This window comes from Anabrus simplex, chromosome 7 (assembly GCF_040414725.1).
Source record: "Anabrus simplex isolate iqAnaSimp1 chromosome 7, ASM4041472v1, whole genome shotgun sequence".
In the NCBI taxonomy this organism is placed as follows: domain Eukaryota; kingdom Metazoa; phylum Arthropoda; class Insecta; order Orthoptera; family Tettigoniidae; genus Anabrus; species Anabrus simplex.
In genome coordinates, this window is record NC_090271.1 from 90,766,732 (window position 1) to 90,782,838 (window position 16,107).

Sequence of the window (16,107 nt, forward strand, 5' to 3'; positions counted from 1 at the left end):
TTTATCTGGTTTAGCAATAGCATCAATAGCTGGACAGGGGCGGTAGCGCAGACGTATCTGATCTTGATGGCGGCAGATACGTTTCTCCGTAGTCTGTATCTCGTATAGACGATGACCCAAAGATCTGCAGATGACTCCAGGTATCCAGAGTGGGTTGGATTTGAATGTCCTGGTGTAGACCTTGTCGTTGAGGGAGAACTTCGTTGGTGAGGTCTTATGCTGGGTCGGAAGAGGCTGTAACAGAGAAAGTAAAGTTCTGTGAGGTCGTCCATGGAGCTTCTGTGCAGGAGTGATATTATCAGCGCCTGGTAGAGTTCTGTAGTTGTTTAAGAGTTGGAGCAAGGCTTGGTCTTTAGTTAAGCCTGAAGAGACAGCTTTCTTCATACTTCTTTTAAATGTTTGTACGAAGCGTTCAGCTTCACCATTAGATTGAGGGTGAAAAGGTGGTGCCAGGATATGACGAATGCCATTATGTGTACAAAAGTTCTGAAAAGCAGTAGCTGTAAATTGAGGTCCGTTGTCCGAAATGAGTACTTGCGGTAAACCTTCTGTAGTAAAGATTTTCTGGAGAGCACGAATGGTAGCTTCGGTTGTAGTAGTCGAATGCATATCCACGACATATGGAAAGTTTGACAGTGAATCGATGACTATTAACCACATGGAATGGAGGAAAGGACCTGCGAAATCGATGTGAACTCGTTCCCATGGAGTAGTAGCAGGAGGCCATGAAGCAAGATCAGAAGACGGGGCGTTCTGATTCGTTTGACAGTGCTCACAATGACGTATTAGCTTTTCGATGGCGGCATCAATACCGGGCCAGTAGCAGTGTTGACGGGCGAGCTGCTTTGTTCTGGAGATACCCCAATGGCTTTGGTGTAATAATTCGAGAACTTGTTTCTGTAGGCTAAGTGGGATAACCACTCGGAAGATGGTGCCTGCTTCTAGTAGTACAACTCCGGCACGAGTCGTGAGACGATGCTGCATACGATGATAAGGTGCCAGGCGGGCAGGAAGGGTGCTCTGAAGAGGCCAACCGTTGCGGATGTAAGTACGTACAGTAGCAAGTGTACTGTCCTTATCCGTAGCTTTAGCTATGCAGGTAGCATCAATAGGAAAACTGGATACAGTATCTTCAAGTTCTATGTCCAACTGAAGACATTCAGATTCTTGAGAATCGAAGGCAGTATCAGGACCAACGGGTAAGCGGGAGAGGGCATCAGCATTACAATGCTGGGATGTGGCTCGATATACAATCTGATAGGAATAATCAGAAAGGAACATGGACCATCTTTGAAGCTTTCTGAGGGAATTCTCTGGGATCTTATTACCAGGATGGAATAAGTGTACGAGAGGCTTATGATCGGTAATGATCAGGAAATGGTTGCCATAAAGATATTCATTGAAACGGCGAATACCAAAGATGATGGCTAAAGCTTCTTTCTCTATCTGTGAGTATCGACGTTGATGGTCATTAAGTGTTTTCGAAGCGAAGGCGATGGGGCGTTCTTGTCCATGACGATCCTTCTGGGAGAGAACTGCACCGACACCGTAGTCTGAAGCGTCAGTAGCTAGCGTGATGATCTTGTCGGGCTGAAAATGAGTGAGTTGTATAGCTTGAATTAAGGCGTTGTTGATTGTTTTCCATGCCTGTTGGCATTGCGGAGTCCACTGAAACTTAACACCTTTTTTACGTAGAGCGTTTAATGGAGCTGCCACTGTAGCGAAGCGTGGAATGAACTTATTATAATAGTTCGCTTTGCCTATGAAGGACTGAAGCTGCTTGAGGTTCTGATGTGCTGGCATGTTTACTATCGCGGAGACATTCTGTATACTAGGACGAATTCCATTCTTATCAAGTATATGTCCAAGGTAGTGAACTTGAGGCTGAAAGAAGGTACATTTAGCGAGATTCGCTCGTAGGCCATTGTCTTTCAATGTCTGGAGAAGAAGGCGGAGATTGGCTAGATGTTCCTGATGATCTTTTCCAGTAACAATAATATCATCCAGGTAGTTAGCACAACCGGGAATTGAGGCGGTGAGTTGAGCCAAATAGCGCTGAAAAATAGCCGCTGAGGATGAAACACCGAAGGGGAGCCGCTGGAGCTGGAGCAGTTCGAGAGGAGTGTTGAGTGTGAGAAATTTCTTAGATTCTTCGTCTAAAAGTAGCTGGAGATATGCTTCTTTAAGATCAACTCGAGAGAAGAATTGTCCACCAGAGAGACGACGGAATAAGTCTTCTGGACGTGGAATAGGAAAGATATCGGTTTCGAGTTGTGCGTTGACTGTAGATCGAAAATCGCCACAAAGTCGAACATTACCATCAGGTTTCTTGATTACCACAAGTGGAGTAGCCCATTGACTAGAAGTAACTGGTACGACAATTCCAGTTTGTATCCATCTTTCTAATTCTTTCGTGACCTGGTCTTGAAGTGCTAGGGGTACTGGACGTGATTTGAGGAAGCGAGGCTTAGCTCCGGATTTCAGCTGTATGTGAGCTGTATAGTCTTTTGCTGTTCCGAGCTGAGAGTCGAAGACTTCAGGAAACTGCGCTAGGAGAGCGGTAACGTCAGAAGTAGGATGCAATGTAGAGACGACGTTAATGTTGTCATGTATCTGGAAACCAAATAAGTTAAATAGATCCATGCCCATAATGTTTGATGCAGTGTAGTTGTTAACTACGAGAAGAGGAATGGCCTTCTGAATTCCTTTATAACTAGCCTGGAGCTTGATTTGACCTTTGATGTCAATTTTCTTCTTGTTAAATGTCACGAGCTGGATGTCAGCTGGAGAGCATGAAGGTGAACCTAAGTCGTGGTAGGTAGTCAGGTTAATAATAGAGACAGGTGATCCAGTGTCTAATTGAAAATCGACAGATCGATCAGAGAATGAGAGAGGAATGATGATTTTGTGATAATCCTTAGTGGGAAGAATGAGATTGATCTGATCAACTTCCATGTCTTGGCGGGGCTGTATATGCTTCCGGCGTGCTGCAGTAGTCTTAACAGGGCGGAGCGAACTTTGACAGACAGTCTTAATGTGTCCAAGTTTATTACATCGTTCACAAGTAGCTTTGAAAAAACGACAGTCACGACGTTCATGATGCTTGAAACAACCTCGGCAGGAAGGCAGGAGTTTCGAGGTGCTTTTAGAATTGGGCTTCCGTGTAGCATTACGAGAGGGAACCTGGCGAGAATGCTTGGTGGAGAGCGCCTTATCCGTACGGTTCACTGTAGCAGAGGACTTGCGGGCCTGAGGCGAGACTTGTGCAACTTCGTGTGGAGAAGCTATGGCTGCGGCAGTCTTGGTAGTAAGCTCATAAACCGTAGCAATACGCTGGACGTCTTCTAAAGAAGGGTTACTCTGCTTGACAGCGTCAAAACGTATTTTGTCTTCAGGAGTATGTAAAATTATCATGTCCCGAATGAGAGAATCAGTGTAGGATGAACCACAACCGTCCTTGGAGCAGATGAACTGGCAGGGTTTAGCTAGACCACGCAATTCAGTTATCCATTCAGTATGTGTCTGATGGGGTTGCTTTCTGCTCTGAAAAAATTTATAGCGAGCAGCCACTATGTGAGGAGCTTTGGCATAGTGTTCCGTGAGACGGGCTAAGAGCTGTGTGAAGGGTACCTCAGATAAGTGTTCTTCCGGACTTAGTTTACGTAGTAATTCACACGTAGCATTGCCAACCGAACTAAGAAATAGTGCGCGGCGGCGTTGATCATCTGTGACAGAATGGCAGATGAAATGCTGTTGCAAGCGGGCTAAATAAACTGACCATTCTTCCTTAGCCGGATCAAAAGCAGAGAACGGAGGAATAGCTGATGGCTGTGTAGAGACAGAAATAGCTTGAATAGCCTGAATTAATGCTGCCTGTTGTTGTTGCATAAATTGTTGTTGTTGCTGCTGTAAGGCTTGGAAAACCGTAGCTAGTTGTTCCGCAGTAGCCATTGCGAGATGCGTGCAAGAAAGAGTAAGGTAAGCTGTGTGTCAGAACTGGTGGGAGTGTCGTTGTTGTTAGCACGTCGCCGTAGAGTTGACAACTGGGCCCATTGAATTGCAGTGTTGGTTTCGTGTGTACCTCGTCGCTATAGAGTTGTCGACTGGGGCCGATGAATTGTATTTTGGTGCTTTTATCTCGTCGCCATAGAGTTGGCGACTGGGGCCGATGAATTGTATTTTGGTGCTGTTTTACCTCGTCGCCATAGAGTTGTGTTGTAACCAAGGTTGAAATTTACAAACACAACTTTTATTGCTTCACTTTATGATATTTACACACAAATAACTGAAATTTATTTTGAAGCAAAAAGGAATATTGAATCTTGAGAAAAGTCTGTCTTTATACAATATGTACAGGTTTGCAGTCTTTATATACACTTCTATCTTGAAAAGATAGTCTTTGTGAATTGACACGTTGATAGTCGAGAACTATCTGGCACACTAACATAAATGTTCATGAGAGTCCTTGTTTGTTGAAGTGCCTGAATTCCTAAAAAGCAAGTTCAATTGATTGAAGAAATTCCACCTAGCGAAACTAAGGGAGCTTGCATAAGTTAGGGAATGAAAATGGCTTGTAAAAGAATTACGGAACATAGGCAGCGGAAACAGGTAAGGGAGCGGTGACCAGAGGTGAAACCTCGTACTGCCAGAAATTCAGTCCACCTGGTCGAAGCACATTTTCAAGAGGAGTAGCCTCCGTGCTCGACGTAGGGTGTATTCTGGAGCTGGACACCGGGGCGAGTGGGCGATTGAGCAGGAAGGGAGCTCCTATTTATACTACACTCGATGGTCAGGCACGCGCACTGAGGGCTGCGCGTCGAAGCTAGCAGAATGATACACAGGCGCGCGTGCAGCTGGCTGGCGGGGCGAGAAAGGGAGCGCCGGACATACAACAGAATACGACGCTGTTGATGGTGATTCGTCCGTCGGATAGGGATGTAAAGCCTTTGGTGCTCTTCGTCAGGAGTAGGCTATGTTCCGGCACACGTTTTTCACCCTCCACCTTCCGACTATCATAATATATCACGTCATTCATTTCATCTCACTAACTCCTTTGATGAGATTGACGTCAACAAAGGCATCCTGTAGTAAAAACTTGCTAAGAAGATCCATTTTACCCCATACCAGACCCCATAGAGAAACGGGACATGGGTTGGACATACACACTTTCGTGAGTAGCGTACTCTTTGTTAACTCGCTCCTAAGTTCCTTTTTCTATCTCATATGGAATATTTCTTTATATTCCAAACTAATATGATGTAATTAGATAGTAACTTTAATAACCTCTTAAGCAGTATTGATAAGTTTTATATTGGAAAATGAAGTAGACTATACTTTGTCCTAGTGGCAATAATTCAGGGAACTATGGATTTCTGTCCCAAATGTGGCGGGCTTGATCCCGTTTTCTTTTGCAATTTATTTTACGTCGCACAGACACAGATAGATCTTATGGCGATGGTGTGAGAGGATAGGGCTAGGACTGTGAATAAAGGGAGCGTAACCTTAATTAAAATGCAACCTCGACCACTTGCCTGGTGTGAAAATGGAAAACTAAGAAAAACTACCTTCAGAGCTACCAACAGTAGGGTTCCAACCCACTATCTCCCGAATGCAAGCTTTCAACTACGTGACCCCAACCGCGTAGAATCCCGGTCCAGTCCGATTATATCTGAAGGTGCTCGAATACGCGGTAGATTTGCCAACACGTAAAGGAACCCCTACGGGACTAAATTCCGACATAACAACGTTTCCGAAAACTATAAAACCAGTTAGCTGGACTTAAAACCACGAACAATTGGTTGATAATTGTGGTAATATTAATGTTATTTCGTTTGTCTGTTCTAACTGCTAACAGCCTAACGCCAGGGTGTTGGAACTTCATCCTACAGGAGTTCTTTAACATTTCGGAAACAATATCACATACTTGGTAATTGACCATTTTTTTACATGTATCTTATAGTGTTACATTTCATATTTTCGATAAACTTCGAGTTCATTCTAGCTTAGCCTTTATCCCGTCTTGCGCATCCCCTTCTGCCATTAGTCCCCCCTTTTTGTAACAGCAATCATTCTCGCTACTTTCATGTCAGATACTTCCACATTATGAATACGATATCCTGAATCAACCCAGCTATCATTCCCGTACAGCAAAGTCGGCCTAAAAACATAATGTTGTAAGGATAATTTCGTCTAGGATCTAACTGTATTTCTTAAGGTATATCGATGATATGTGCCTTTGCTGGCAGGACCTAGCGGTTACAGTGCACTATGTCTTCTGGTATAGGCTACAGCAATTTTGTTACTCTCATTGATCTGTCTCTGTCTTATCCTTGGCTTTGACAATATGAAAGTGACTGAGGTATGAGCGATGCTAGTAATTCCATTCCTTCTGCAGCCAGTCCCTGCTATGAATGGTGTGAAAATGTTGCTCATAGGGCGATTGGTGCATGAATTTCAGTGGGCTTGGCAGAATGATATGTAACAGCAACTTCTGGCTCGGTCAGGAAAGCAACGGGAAACTACCTCACTCCTCATTTCCCTAGTACGCCTCTTCAGGGATGCCTAGGCCATCTATGACAACTGATGGCAGAGCTGTTGAGGATCCAACCAGACTTAGAGCTGAAGACTTAACATACACACATCGATGATATACAACTTGATTCAACTTCATAGTCTCGTGCATCGACTATGCTAATGGAGAGAGGGGTATTCCTATTTGATAGGGGCCGATGACCTACAGTAGATATTAGGCCTCTTTAAAAAACAATCATCATCACCATCATCATCATCACCAGTGTATTCCTATTTGAGTCCCGAAGAAGGTAAAGAGACTTTAATTAGCAATTTTCTCCACCATACTGCAAATATTCCTTTCATACCAAGATAGTTTTTCTTTCTCTGCTGTGTCCGGCTCCATGGCTAAATGGTTAGCGTGCTGGCCTTTGGACACAGGGGTCCCGGGTTCGACTCCCGGCAAGGTCGAGAATTTTAACCATAACTGGTTAATTCCCCTGGCACGGGACTGGGTGTATGTGTCGTCTTCGTCATCATTTCATCCTCATCACGACGCGCAAGTCGCCTACGGGAGTCAAATCAAAAGACCTGCACCTGGCGAGCCGAAGTTCTCGGACACATCCCGGCACTAAAAGCCATACTCCACTTCATTTTCTCTGCTGTGAGATCCAAAGGGTAAAATAAATGTGAAAAATGTCTCTGAAAAGAAAATGGCCTATGACCTCAGTTTGTTTAGTTTACTGAATCACTGTCCTAAATACAGTATTGGTAATGTGCTGTTTGTTCTGTAGAAGTAGAATATTTGATAGAATGTGGAAATCGATACCGTGGTGCAACTCATAATCCTCCTGACACAGGTGAGCACTATATCATATTCTACCGTAGGGACGTTGTTTTCCTAGGGGGCATTAAAACTCTTCACCACATGAATACACGAGCTAGTGAAGCAAACTGTACAATAGTTCATCCAAAACCAATGACCAAGACAGTCCTAGCCACATTCTGTATAGGGTTATCCCTGGAAGAAGATAGTGACATTCAAAGAGGAGACGTGGGAGTGACGGTGCAGATGTAGTTCCACGACAGTCCTCCAGCATTTTCAAGAATAGGATTGACCGTCTTAATTAGACTGAGGATATATATGCAGTAAAAATGTCCAAAATAGGCATAGAATTATACGCTAAAAGCCATTAAAATATACACTTAAATATGAGAAAAACTTTAAATTTGGCGCTTATATGCATTAAACCGCGAGTGGTTGCTAGGCGTAATGTAACGTGAGTGGTCTAGTGATGGGACATTCGATTCATTTTACTGAATCGATTCATTTGATTCCGTTCACGTTGCTGAATCGATACGGTGATCCGATTCACGGCTCATTGGTCACCGCTCCTACTGCATCTGTGTAGTATGTGCTGGTAAGACAGCAGCAACAGCATTCAGTGCTCGCAGCTGCCATCTGGTCTTCATACTATGAACTCCTTTCTTAGAAAAAATGCTACTTACTATAATACATCGAAGGTTTCCGGCGACGCAGGGTGGGAAAGTTTAGGATTAGGAAGGTAGCAGCCATGGCCTGAATTAAAGTACAGTCCCAGTATTTCCTGGTGTGAAAATGGGGAAACTACGGAAAACCATCTTAACGGCTGCCGACGGTGGGATTCGAACCCACCATCCCTCGAATGCAAGCGCATAGTCACGCTATATTAGCCGCACGACAACTCGCTCAGTCATTTTTGAAAATATGTATTTTTCTATCAGCTGAGGATTTTTTTAATCGTCATATTTTGTATAGGCTACCCGAGATGTACAGTAGCCCGCTGGTTTTCTGATTCAACATGCTGTTATTGCGTCTGTCCACATTTGGTTGAAGTCTTGTGCAACGATGTGACATATGAACTGAGAGAATACTGAGCCGTTCTTCCCAATATAAAACAGGTACGTTTGAGTGGTCATGAGCATGAATCATAGTCATAGGGCAGGCTAGAGTCGAGTTTAATTGTCAAATGTCAACTAAGTTATAATACTAAGATTCATTAAACTAATAAATAATATAACCTAATAGCCTACCTACTTACTAGCTACTTCAGAATTATGTTGTGACTACCTTTTTAACACTGCAAATAAATCCATCTATTATTTAAACCTCCCTGTAAGAAGAGGACAGTGAATGCAAATGGGTATTATTTTCAAATGAGCTGAGCTCGAGAGTCCATTATAGCATACGATTCTTTCAGTGTAGCATGGCTCACTGTATGTCTCGCTGCAGTGAGCCGATAAGGAGCCGTGCGTATCTTGTGTCTCACTGAGCCGTGCTCGTTCACGATTCTTTCGGTGTGCCATGGCTCACTGTATGTCTTGCTGCAGCGGAAGCTCGGCTCTCCGCGTGTCCAGTGAGCCGATAAGGTGCCGTGTGTATCATGTGTCTCACTGAGCCGCGCTCGTTCACGATTCTTTCGATGTGCCATGATTCACTCTCTCGCTGCAGCGGAAGCTCGTCTCTCCGCGTGTCCAGTGAGCCGATAAGGAGCCGTGTGTACCTTGTGTCTCACTGAGCCGCGCTCGTTCACGATTCTTTCGATGTGCCATGATTCACTGTCTCGCTGCAGCGGAAGCTCGGCTCCCCGTCAACGTCCAGTGAGTGCGCCACTCATCACTGTCCGCTGGGAGTAAGCTGAATCGTGTGCCGTGAGCTCGCCGTTCCTGTGAATCGATTCATTCGGACACTTCAATGAATCGATACACTGCTTTGAATCATGCATTCAGTAGCCAACACTAGAGTGGTCGCGCGTGAGCCTTTCTCTCACGTTAAAATAAATATGACATTTTTCACAACGTAAGGCTGAAATTTACTACTGAAATGAGACGCAAGTTCTACCTTAAATATTTTAGATAAATATGAAATGATTAGTTGTTTATTAAAGACACAAATTACTACTCAAAATAACATATGCAATGTACTTAAAAATAACTTCCGTGCTGAAGTTGTAAAAAATAAAATCTCACACATGCATTATATCTAGTAGTATTTACGTACAAAGCAAGGTCTCTGAACACAATAATATTTACAAAAACAAGAAGTGCTCATAATACAAATACTAACTCGTACAACAGGAGTAAATTTCCCGCTCCAGTTCAACATAACACCAACGTCATTAGTCGCGTGATGAGAGAAACCCTCAAGCCGCGTATACACTTGAGCATTCGCCCCGAATGAGCATGCGTTGCCGATGCGGGAGCGCACAAGCACGACCAGCATGGCAGTCTGTTGAACAAGTTTCCACTGTGTTCGGACCTCGTGCGGACCGAGGTCACCGTCTGTGTTTAGGTGTAGTGTAGTGTTTTGCTTGACCTGAGGCTACAACGCTGAATCGAAAATTGATCGTCGGCAGTTATTGTTATATGTATTTTTTGCAGTCCTTGAAAACAAAACAAAAAAAAAGAAAAAAAAAGGAAGCGGTGGTGGCAAGGAAAACTGTATGAAGAGAGATGCAATGCTCAATTGTTAAAAACGATCGGACATGAAACAGATGACAATTTTTAAAAAAAATTCACGAGGATTTTGAATGGATATTGCGTAGTATCAGGGCTACGATTGAGAGAGAGGACACGACATTTAGGAAAGCCATATCTGCCGAGGAACGCCTAGCTGTGGCACTGCGATTTACACGAGTTTGCAGTACTTCTTCAAAATTTCGAAACAAGCCATTGGCGGAATCATACCTGAAGTGTGCCAAACCATCGCAGCCTGCTTAAAGGATTATGTGAAGGTATGAAATGGCGTATGCCTTTTTAGTGCCGGGAGTGTCCGAGGACATGTTCGGCTCGCCAAGTGCAGGTCTTTTGATGTGACTCCCATTGGTGACCTGCGCGTCTTGGTGAGGATGAAATGATGATGAAGACGACACATACACCCAGCCCACGTGCCAGCGAAATTAAGCAATGATGGTTAAAATTCCAGACCCTGCCGAGAATGGAGCCCGGGACCCCTGTGACCAAAGGCCAGCACGCTAACCATTTAGCCATGGAGCCGGACTATGTGAAGGTACTGTAATAGAACTCGTCCTTGGGGTTCCACAGAACGGGATACTTGTGGTAGTACCCCAGGAGGATAAGAGAATTATCCTGGGACAATTCCATTTCAACTTGAAATTATCTTTCACACTCTTCCTTCACTTCACTTGCACGAGCGAGATCGCATATGCATAGCGATAGTCAGTCGGCTCATAGTGTTCGGGCTACCCCACTCATCAACCGTCCACACTGAGCACGAACAGAGCATGTGTTCACTTTGAGGTATCGACAACATTCGATTGGGGCTGAGGCATGCGGATCCATTCGGTTCGCCCTGTACTCATCTGAGCAAAACTGGGCAAACGCATGCTCATTCGGGGCGAATGCTCAAGTGTATACGCGGCTTCACGTAGCGCGCACGGACACATAGGAACCTTTGTTTTGACTAGGGGAGGAGGTGCTTAACCTTCAAATGTGAATCGCTCTACTCACGACAGGTATAAACTCAGCTAGAAGAGGGAACAGTCACCTCCTTTTCACCACTGTGAAGTAATATCACAATACAAATAATGTGAGAGAAAATCTCATATAGCGACCACTCGCGGGTTCAGGGCATTTATGAAGCTCTCTATCACAGTTTTAAAGGATAACGATGAATTGCGGTGTGATATAGGAATAAACGTCCAGGAGACAGAGAATGAGGTATTCAAATAATTCGACCCATATTATAACTGATAAAAAATACTTTTGTTCATAAATTTGCGACAATATTTTTAAGAACTTCCGCCATAGTTCAAAATGACAATAAATCACACGAGTTTTTACAAAGTTTTTGGTTGTGAAGGAACGCCATTTCTCAGTAAATACAAGTCTGTATGCTGAAAACAAACGTTTAACATCATAGCTTGCAATGGAGCAAATCTTTCTGTAAATAAAAGAAACGTTTCCCTGTATGGAAAGCTAATGATAAAAAATATGTCTTTCAAAGAATGAAACTCAAACATTGATAACACCATGCATCATTTCACAGAGCATCTTTGGCGACCAAGGCCTACAGTAACGACGAATGTGACTTCACTGACGGTACACTTCCTATTTCAACACACACTATACAAATCCACAGCCGCAGCATCTTTGGCGACCAAGGCCTACGGTAACGACTAATATGACGTCACTTTCGTCATACATTTTGTCGTGTTACACAAATTTTCGGATGAACCCCAACCATAAGACATATTCGTGACAAGAGAAGAACTCTTGAATCCATGGTCCTTCTGCCTCTTCGCTACAGATGCCACTTTCTGTACGCACATGAATCCTCAATATTTCAAAGTATGCCATTCTCAAGAAATCTTCCGATAGGTGCTGCGTTTAACTAGGTTCAACAACTGTCAGCACTGCCATAGAATCCGGGAGAGGCAGGTCTCTACTGAGTTCTTGCCCTTCATGCTTGGAGACACGCAGTCTGTAAGTTACTGTAGATATTCATCTTGAGAACCGTACCCCGTTTTCCTATTGAAAGTGTGCACCATGTATTCTAAGGTGTCGTTGTTTGCCCACTGTTGCACCACTCACAACAACGACATGAGAGCAGGCAACAAGCCGTGCTCTTTCAGATATGCTGGTCTGTTTCTCTCAATTTTCTTGTTAACGACCGCAGATTCAAACGTTAAGCAGTATTGTTGGGAGATCAGAAGAATGCACGTGCCCGGTGAGGAACGGGGCGAAGGGGTTTTCACCAGCAGAGCCAGTCACGCAATGGTTACTATAGCAACTCCGCTACTACCCAGACGACTTTATATTGTCTTCTACTGGCAGCTTTTCGCTCTTGTCAGTTGTAATCCAGCAAACTGCGAAGTGTGAGTCAATGTTTTTGTGTAGCAGATATGAGCAGATAAGAGCCGATCTGTCTGGGCAGAACAGGAAGTTCGTACTTGCAGGCCACATTCCTCACTCTTGCATTCTTCTCATCTCTACACAGTACCACCACCGGATAGTAACCAGATTTATGCCTGTTTACACTCGCCTCTTTTGTGACCAATAGCAAGCTTGCTTTGTCAGTGACAGTCCACGTGGAATACTGAAGTCCGCTCGCTTGTCAGGTCTCCAGTGTTGCACAGCTGCACGCAGTAGGTCATTCCATGTTAAGAAAACAGTATTGCTCTTATAACAACATGGTTGCCATATCGAACTGCTCTGCTCAACAGCATCACAGGAAAACGGCGGCACATGAATTTGTGAAACTCAGTATTTAAGTTCAAGATAAAAATGGAAAGAAACTAAGCTGAATTTCTTTTATGAACTCAAGGGGAACAGCGGCTATTTTTGGTTTGTACAGAATCAGAGGTAAACTACGGCACATACAAAACATCAGCACTGAAGTGTGTACGGCAAACTGGGGGAGAAAATAGACAAATATTGATTTTTATGGGCTTGAGGGGTGACAGATATATTTAACTGCATTTAATAAATTTCCCCAGGCAACGCCGCGTACTACGGTGCTGTCGTATCTCTTCATAAAAACAATACTAAAAATTAAATGTGGTCGTGAATAAAACAGTGGTAAAATTAAAATGTGTTCAAGAAAGAACAGCTAAATAACAAAACCAATCACAAATAAAACACATGGCAAATGTTTGTATCAGTACAAGTCACGCCATGGCGCATCGCTGTTCACCTCTATACAACCAAAGTTAAACATCTGCCATTAGACAACCATTTTCTGTTACTCACCGAATGTTATTTAATTGCCGCGAATGGCGTCTCATTCTGAATCGGACATCGACATGTGACTTCCTGCTGATTTGTATGAACGTTCTCAGCCATAACGCAAATAAATCACTGTATTCATATTAAAAGGAAGAAATTACACACGTAGGATAATTAACACAGGACAAGTACGCAATGATATAAAGGCTAGAAAACAGACGCAACAAATAAAAACTGTGGATGACTCTTCAAAAGATCACAGTATTAATGTTAAAAAAGAAATCACACACGTAGGCTTGTCACATAACTCTCAAACAACACAAGCAGCGTGACCTCGAAAATGTTGCGAGATGGACAGCAGGCAATGGTATGATGAAAAACGGGGTTAAAAGTCAGGTTGTGAGTTTCACAAATAGGAAAAGTCCTCTCAGTTTTAATTACTGCGTTGATGGGGTGAAAGTTCCTTTTGGGGATCATTGCAAGTATCTAGGTGTTAATATAAGGAAAGATCTTCATTGGGGTAATCACATAAATGAGATTGTAAATAAAGGGTACAGATCTCTGCACATGGTTATGAGGGTGTTTAGGGGTTGTAGTAAGGATGTAAAGGAGAGGGCATATAAGTATCTGGTAAGACCCCAACTAGAGTATGGTTCCAGTGTATGAGACCCTCACCAGGATTACCTGATTCAAGAACTGGAAAAAATCCAAAGAAAAGCAGCTAGATTTGTTCTGGGTGATTTCCGACAAAAGAGTAGCGTTACAAAAATGTTGCAATGTTTGGGTTGGGAAGAATTGAGAGAAAGAAGAAGAGCTGCTCGACTAAGTGGTATGTTCCGAGCTGTCAGCGGAGAGTTGGCGTGGAATGATATTAGTAGATGAATAAGTTTGAATGGCGTTTATAAAAGTAGGAAAGATCACAATATGAAGATAAAGTTGGAATTCAAGAGGACAAACTGGGGAAAATATTCATTTATAGGAAGGCGAGTTAGGGATTGGAATAACTTACCAAGGGAGACGTTCAATAAATTTCCAATTTCTTTGAAATCATTTAGGAAAAGGCTAGGAAAGCAACAGATAGGGAATCTGCCACCTGGGCGACTGCCCTAAATGCAGATCACTATTGATTGAAGACAAGTACGCACTGATTTAAGGGCTAAAAACACACATGCAACAAATAAATACTGTAGATGACTTCACTACGGAAATGAGCTGCGGGCGGTTCACAGAGTGAGGGACTACACGATGCTTGTTCCAGAGCAACACAGAAGAAGGTAAATGAAGGAAGGCAACGAAGCGATGGCTGTTCCCGCCATTGTGCTTCCTCCCTACGAATGTATTTATTAAAAAGGAAATGTTATGTAGTTATTTTAATAACTCATGGGCAAAAATTCCTCATCTTTTGTATCTGTCATTCATAACATATTACAAACTACAGTGTAATATCCCTTTATCACGAGGAATTATGGGTGTGTCAAAGGGGATGTGTTCACTCGTTGTAGGACCATAAGAGCAATACGGAGGGATGACAACGCTGTGTCTCGAGTTGGGGAAATCCTGGCACTCTGAGGAGAAGGAATGTAAACACAGCCAGCCAGCTAAGCTTCAAAAGCGTACCGGTCGTTAACGAGAAAATTTCAAGAGCTGTACCAAGGCGCCAAACCTTCACAATTTAACTTCTATAAGATTCGTAGAGATTGCCCGCTTTTACTATTCTAACCCCGGATACACAACCAACATTGAGCCTGTATATCTGTCCTATACATACCATGCTGACCGCATATCACGTGTACCTCTCCGCGCTTCAGGGGCAATAAATATTCTTGCGTTGGGGTGGTCATAATGTAATGGCTCATCGGTGTAATGCCAGGAGTGTCCAAGGAAATATTAGGCTCACCTGATGCTGGTCTTTCTATTTAACTCACATAGGCGACCTGTGCTTTAGGATGTGAGATGATGATAAGACAGGGAGAGGGTGAAACCCAGTGTCGGCACATAACCTGCTTCTGTCGAATAACACCAAGGACTCTGCTCAAGGCTTAACGTCGCCATACGATGGACGAATCATCATCAACAGCGTCATGTGCCCTCACTCCATATGAACACTGCGGAGAGGTGATTAGGAATTGTACCACCACCTCTCCTACAGTACCGGCCAACAGTCTATTTTTTTCTACCGTCGGGGCTCGAACCTGGTGTGAGACCATATAGACTTGTCGTATAAACGATCTTTGCAACCGGGTGGGTTAGTATGGTAGAAATAATTAGTATTTTTAGGTTTAGATCCCTCTAACATTTTTCATGGTTTAAGGAGATGCCGGGATTTCAGAATATTGTCCCGCAGGAGTTCGTTTATATTCCTATAAATTTACCGACATGATGTAGGTATATTTGAAAACCTTCAGATACCATTAGACTCAGCCAGTATCGAATCAGCAAACTTGTACAGTAGGTATTTACATTAAAGGGTATTTCTTGGTTGTGTTAAAAGGTATTCTGAAACTGAGATCTGTTTCAGGATGATGGTCCGAATGGTATAGCTAGGGACGAACCATTCCCCTTCCTTCTTACCATGGACACGTCATGAGTACATTCCCAATGCTGAGCGAGGACTCCGGCCTAATCCGGAGTCGTCTCCGGAAGGGCGAGAAGCCCCGCCGCTCAGAGGAAGAACCTACCAGTGACAACAAGGAACGGTGGCTGCAAGGTGGTCGAGTTCTCCGAAGTCGTCGTTACAGGTGAGTAATAGAAGTATACTTTATAAAAGTGGTGGATGCAGTCGAATGGTTTGGTGCAAAATGGGGGTAACTTCATTTTACGAAATTTCCTGGGGAGGCAAAAAAAGTGAGTTCTAAAACTTGTAAGGCTTAA

The 16,107-nt window shown here is 43.5% G+C and overlaps 1 protein-coding gene across 2 annotated transcripts in view; it reads left to right on the top strand.

Moving 5' to 3' along the window:
- The window catches only part of LOC136876922 (homeobox protein Mohawk), a 167,442-nt gene that overhangs the window by 53,433 nt on the left and 97,902 nt on the right, over positions 1-16,107 (top strand). For both annotated transcript variants that reach the window (XM_067150678.2, XM_067150679.2), the window contains exon 2: positions 15,755-15,974. In XM_067150678.2, the coding sequence (XP_067006779.2) occupies positions 15,820-15,974 (155 nt within the window). In that variant the 5' untranslated portion in view covers positions 15,755-15,819. The remainder of the gene's footprint in view (positions 1-15,754; positions 15,975-16,107) is intronic.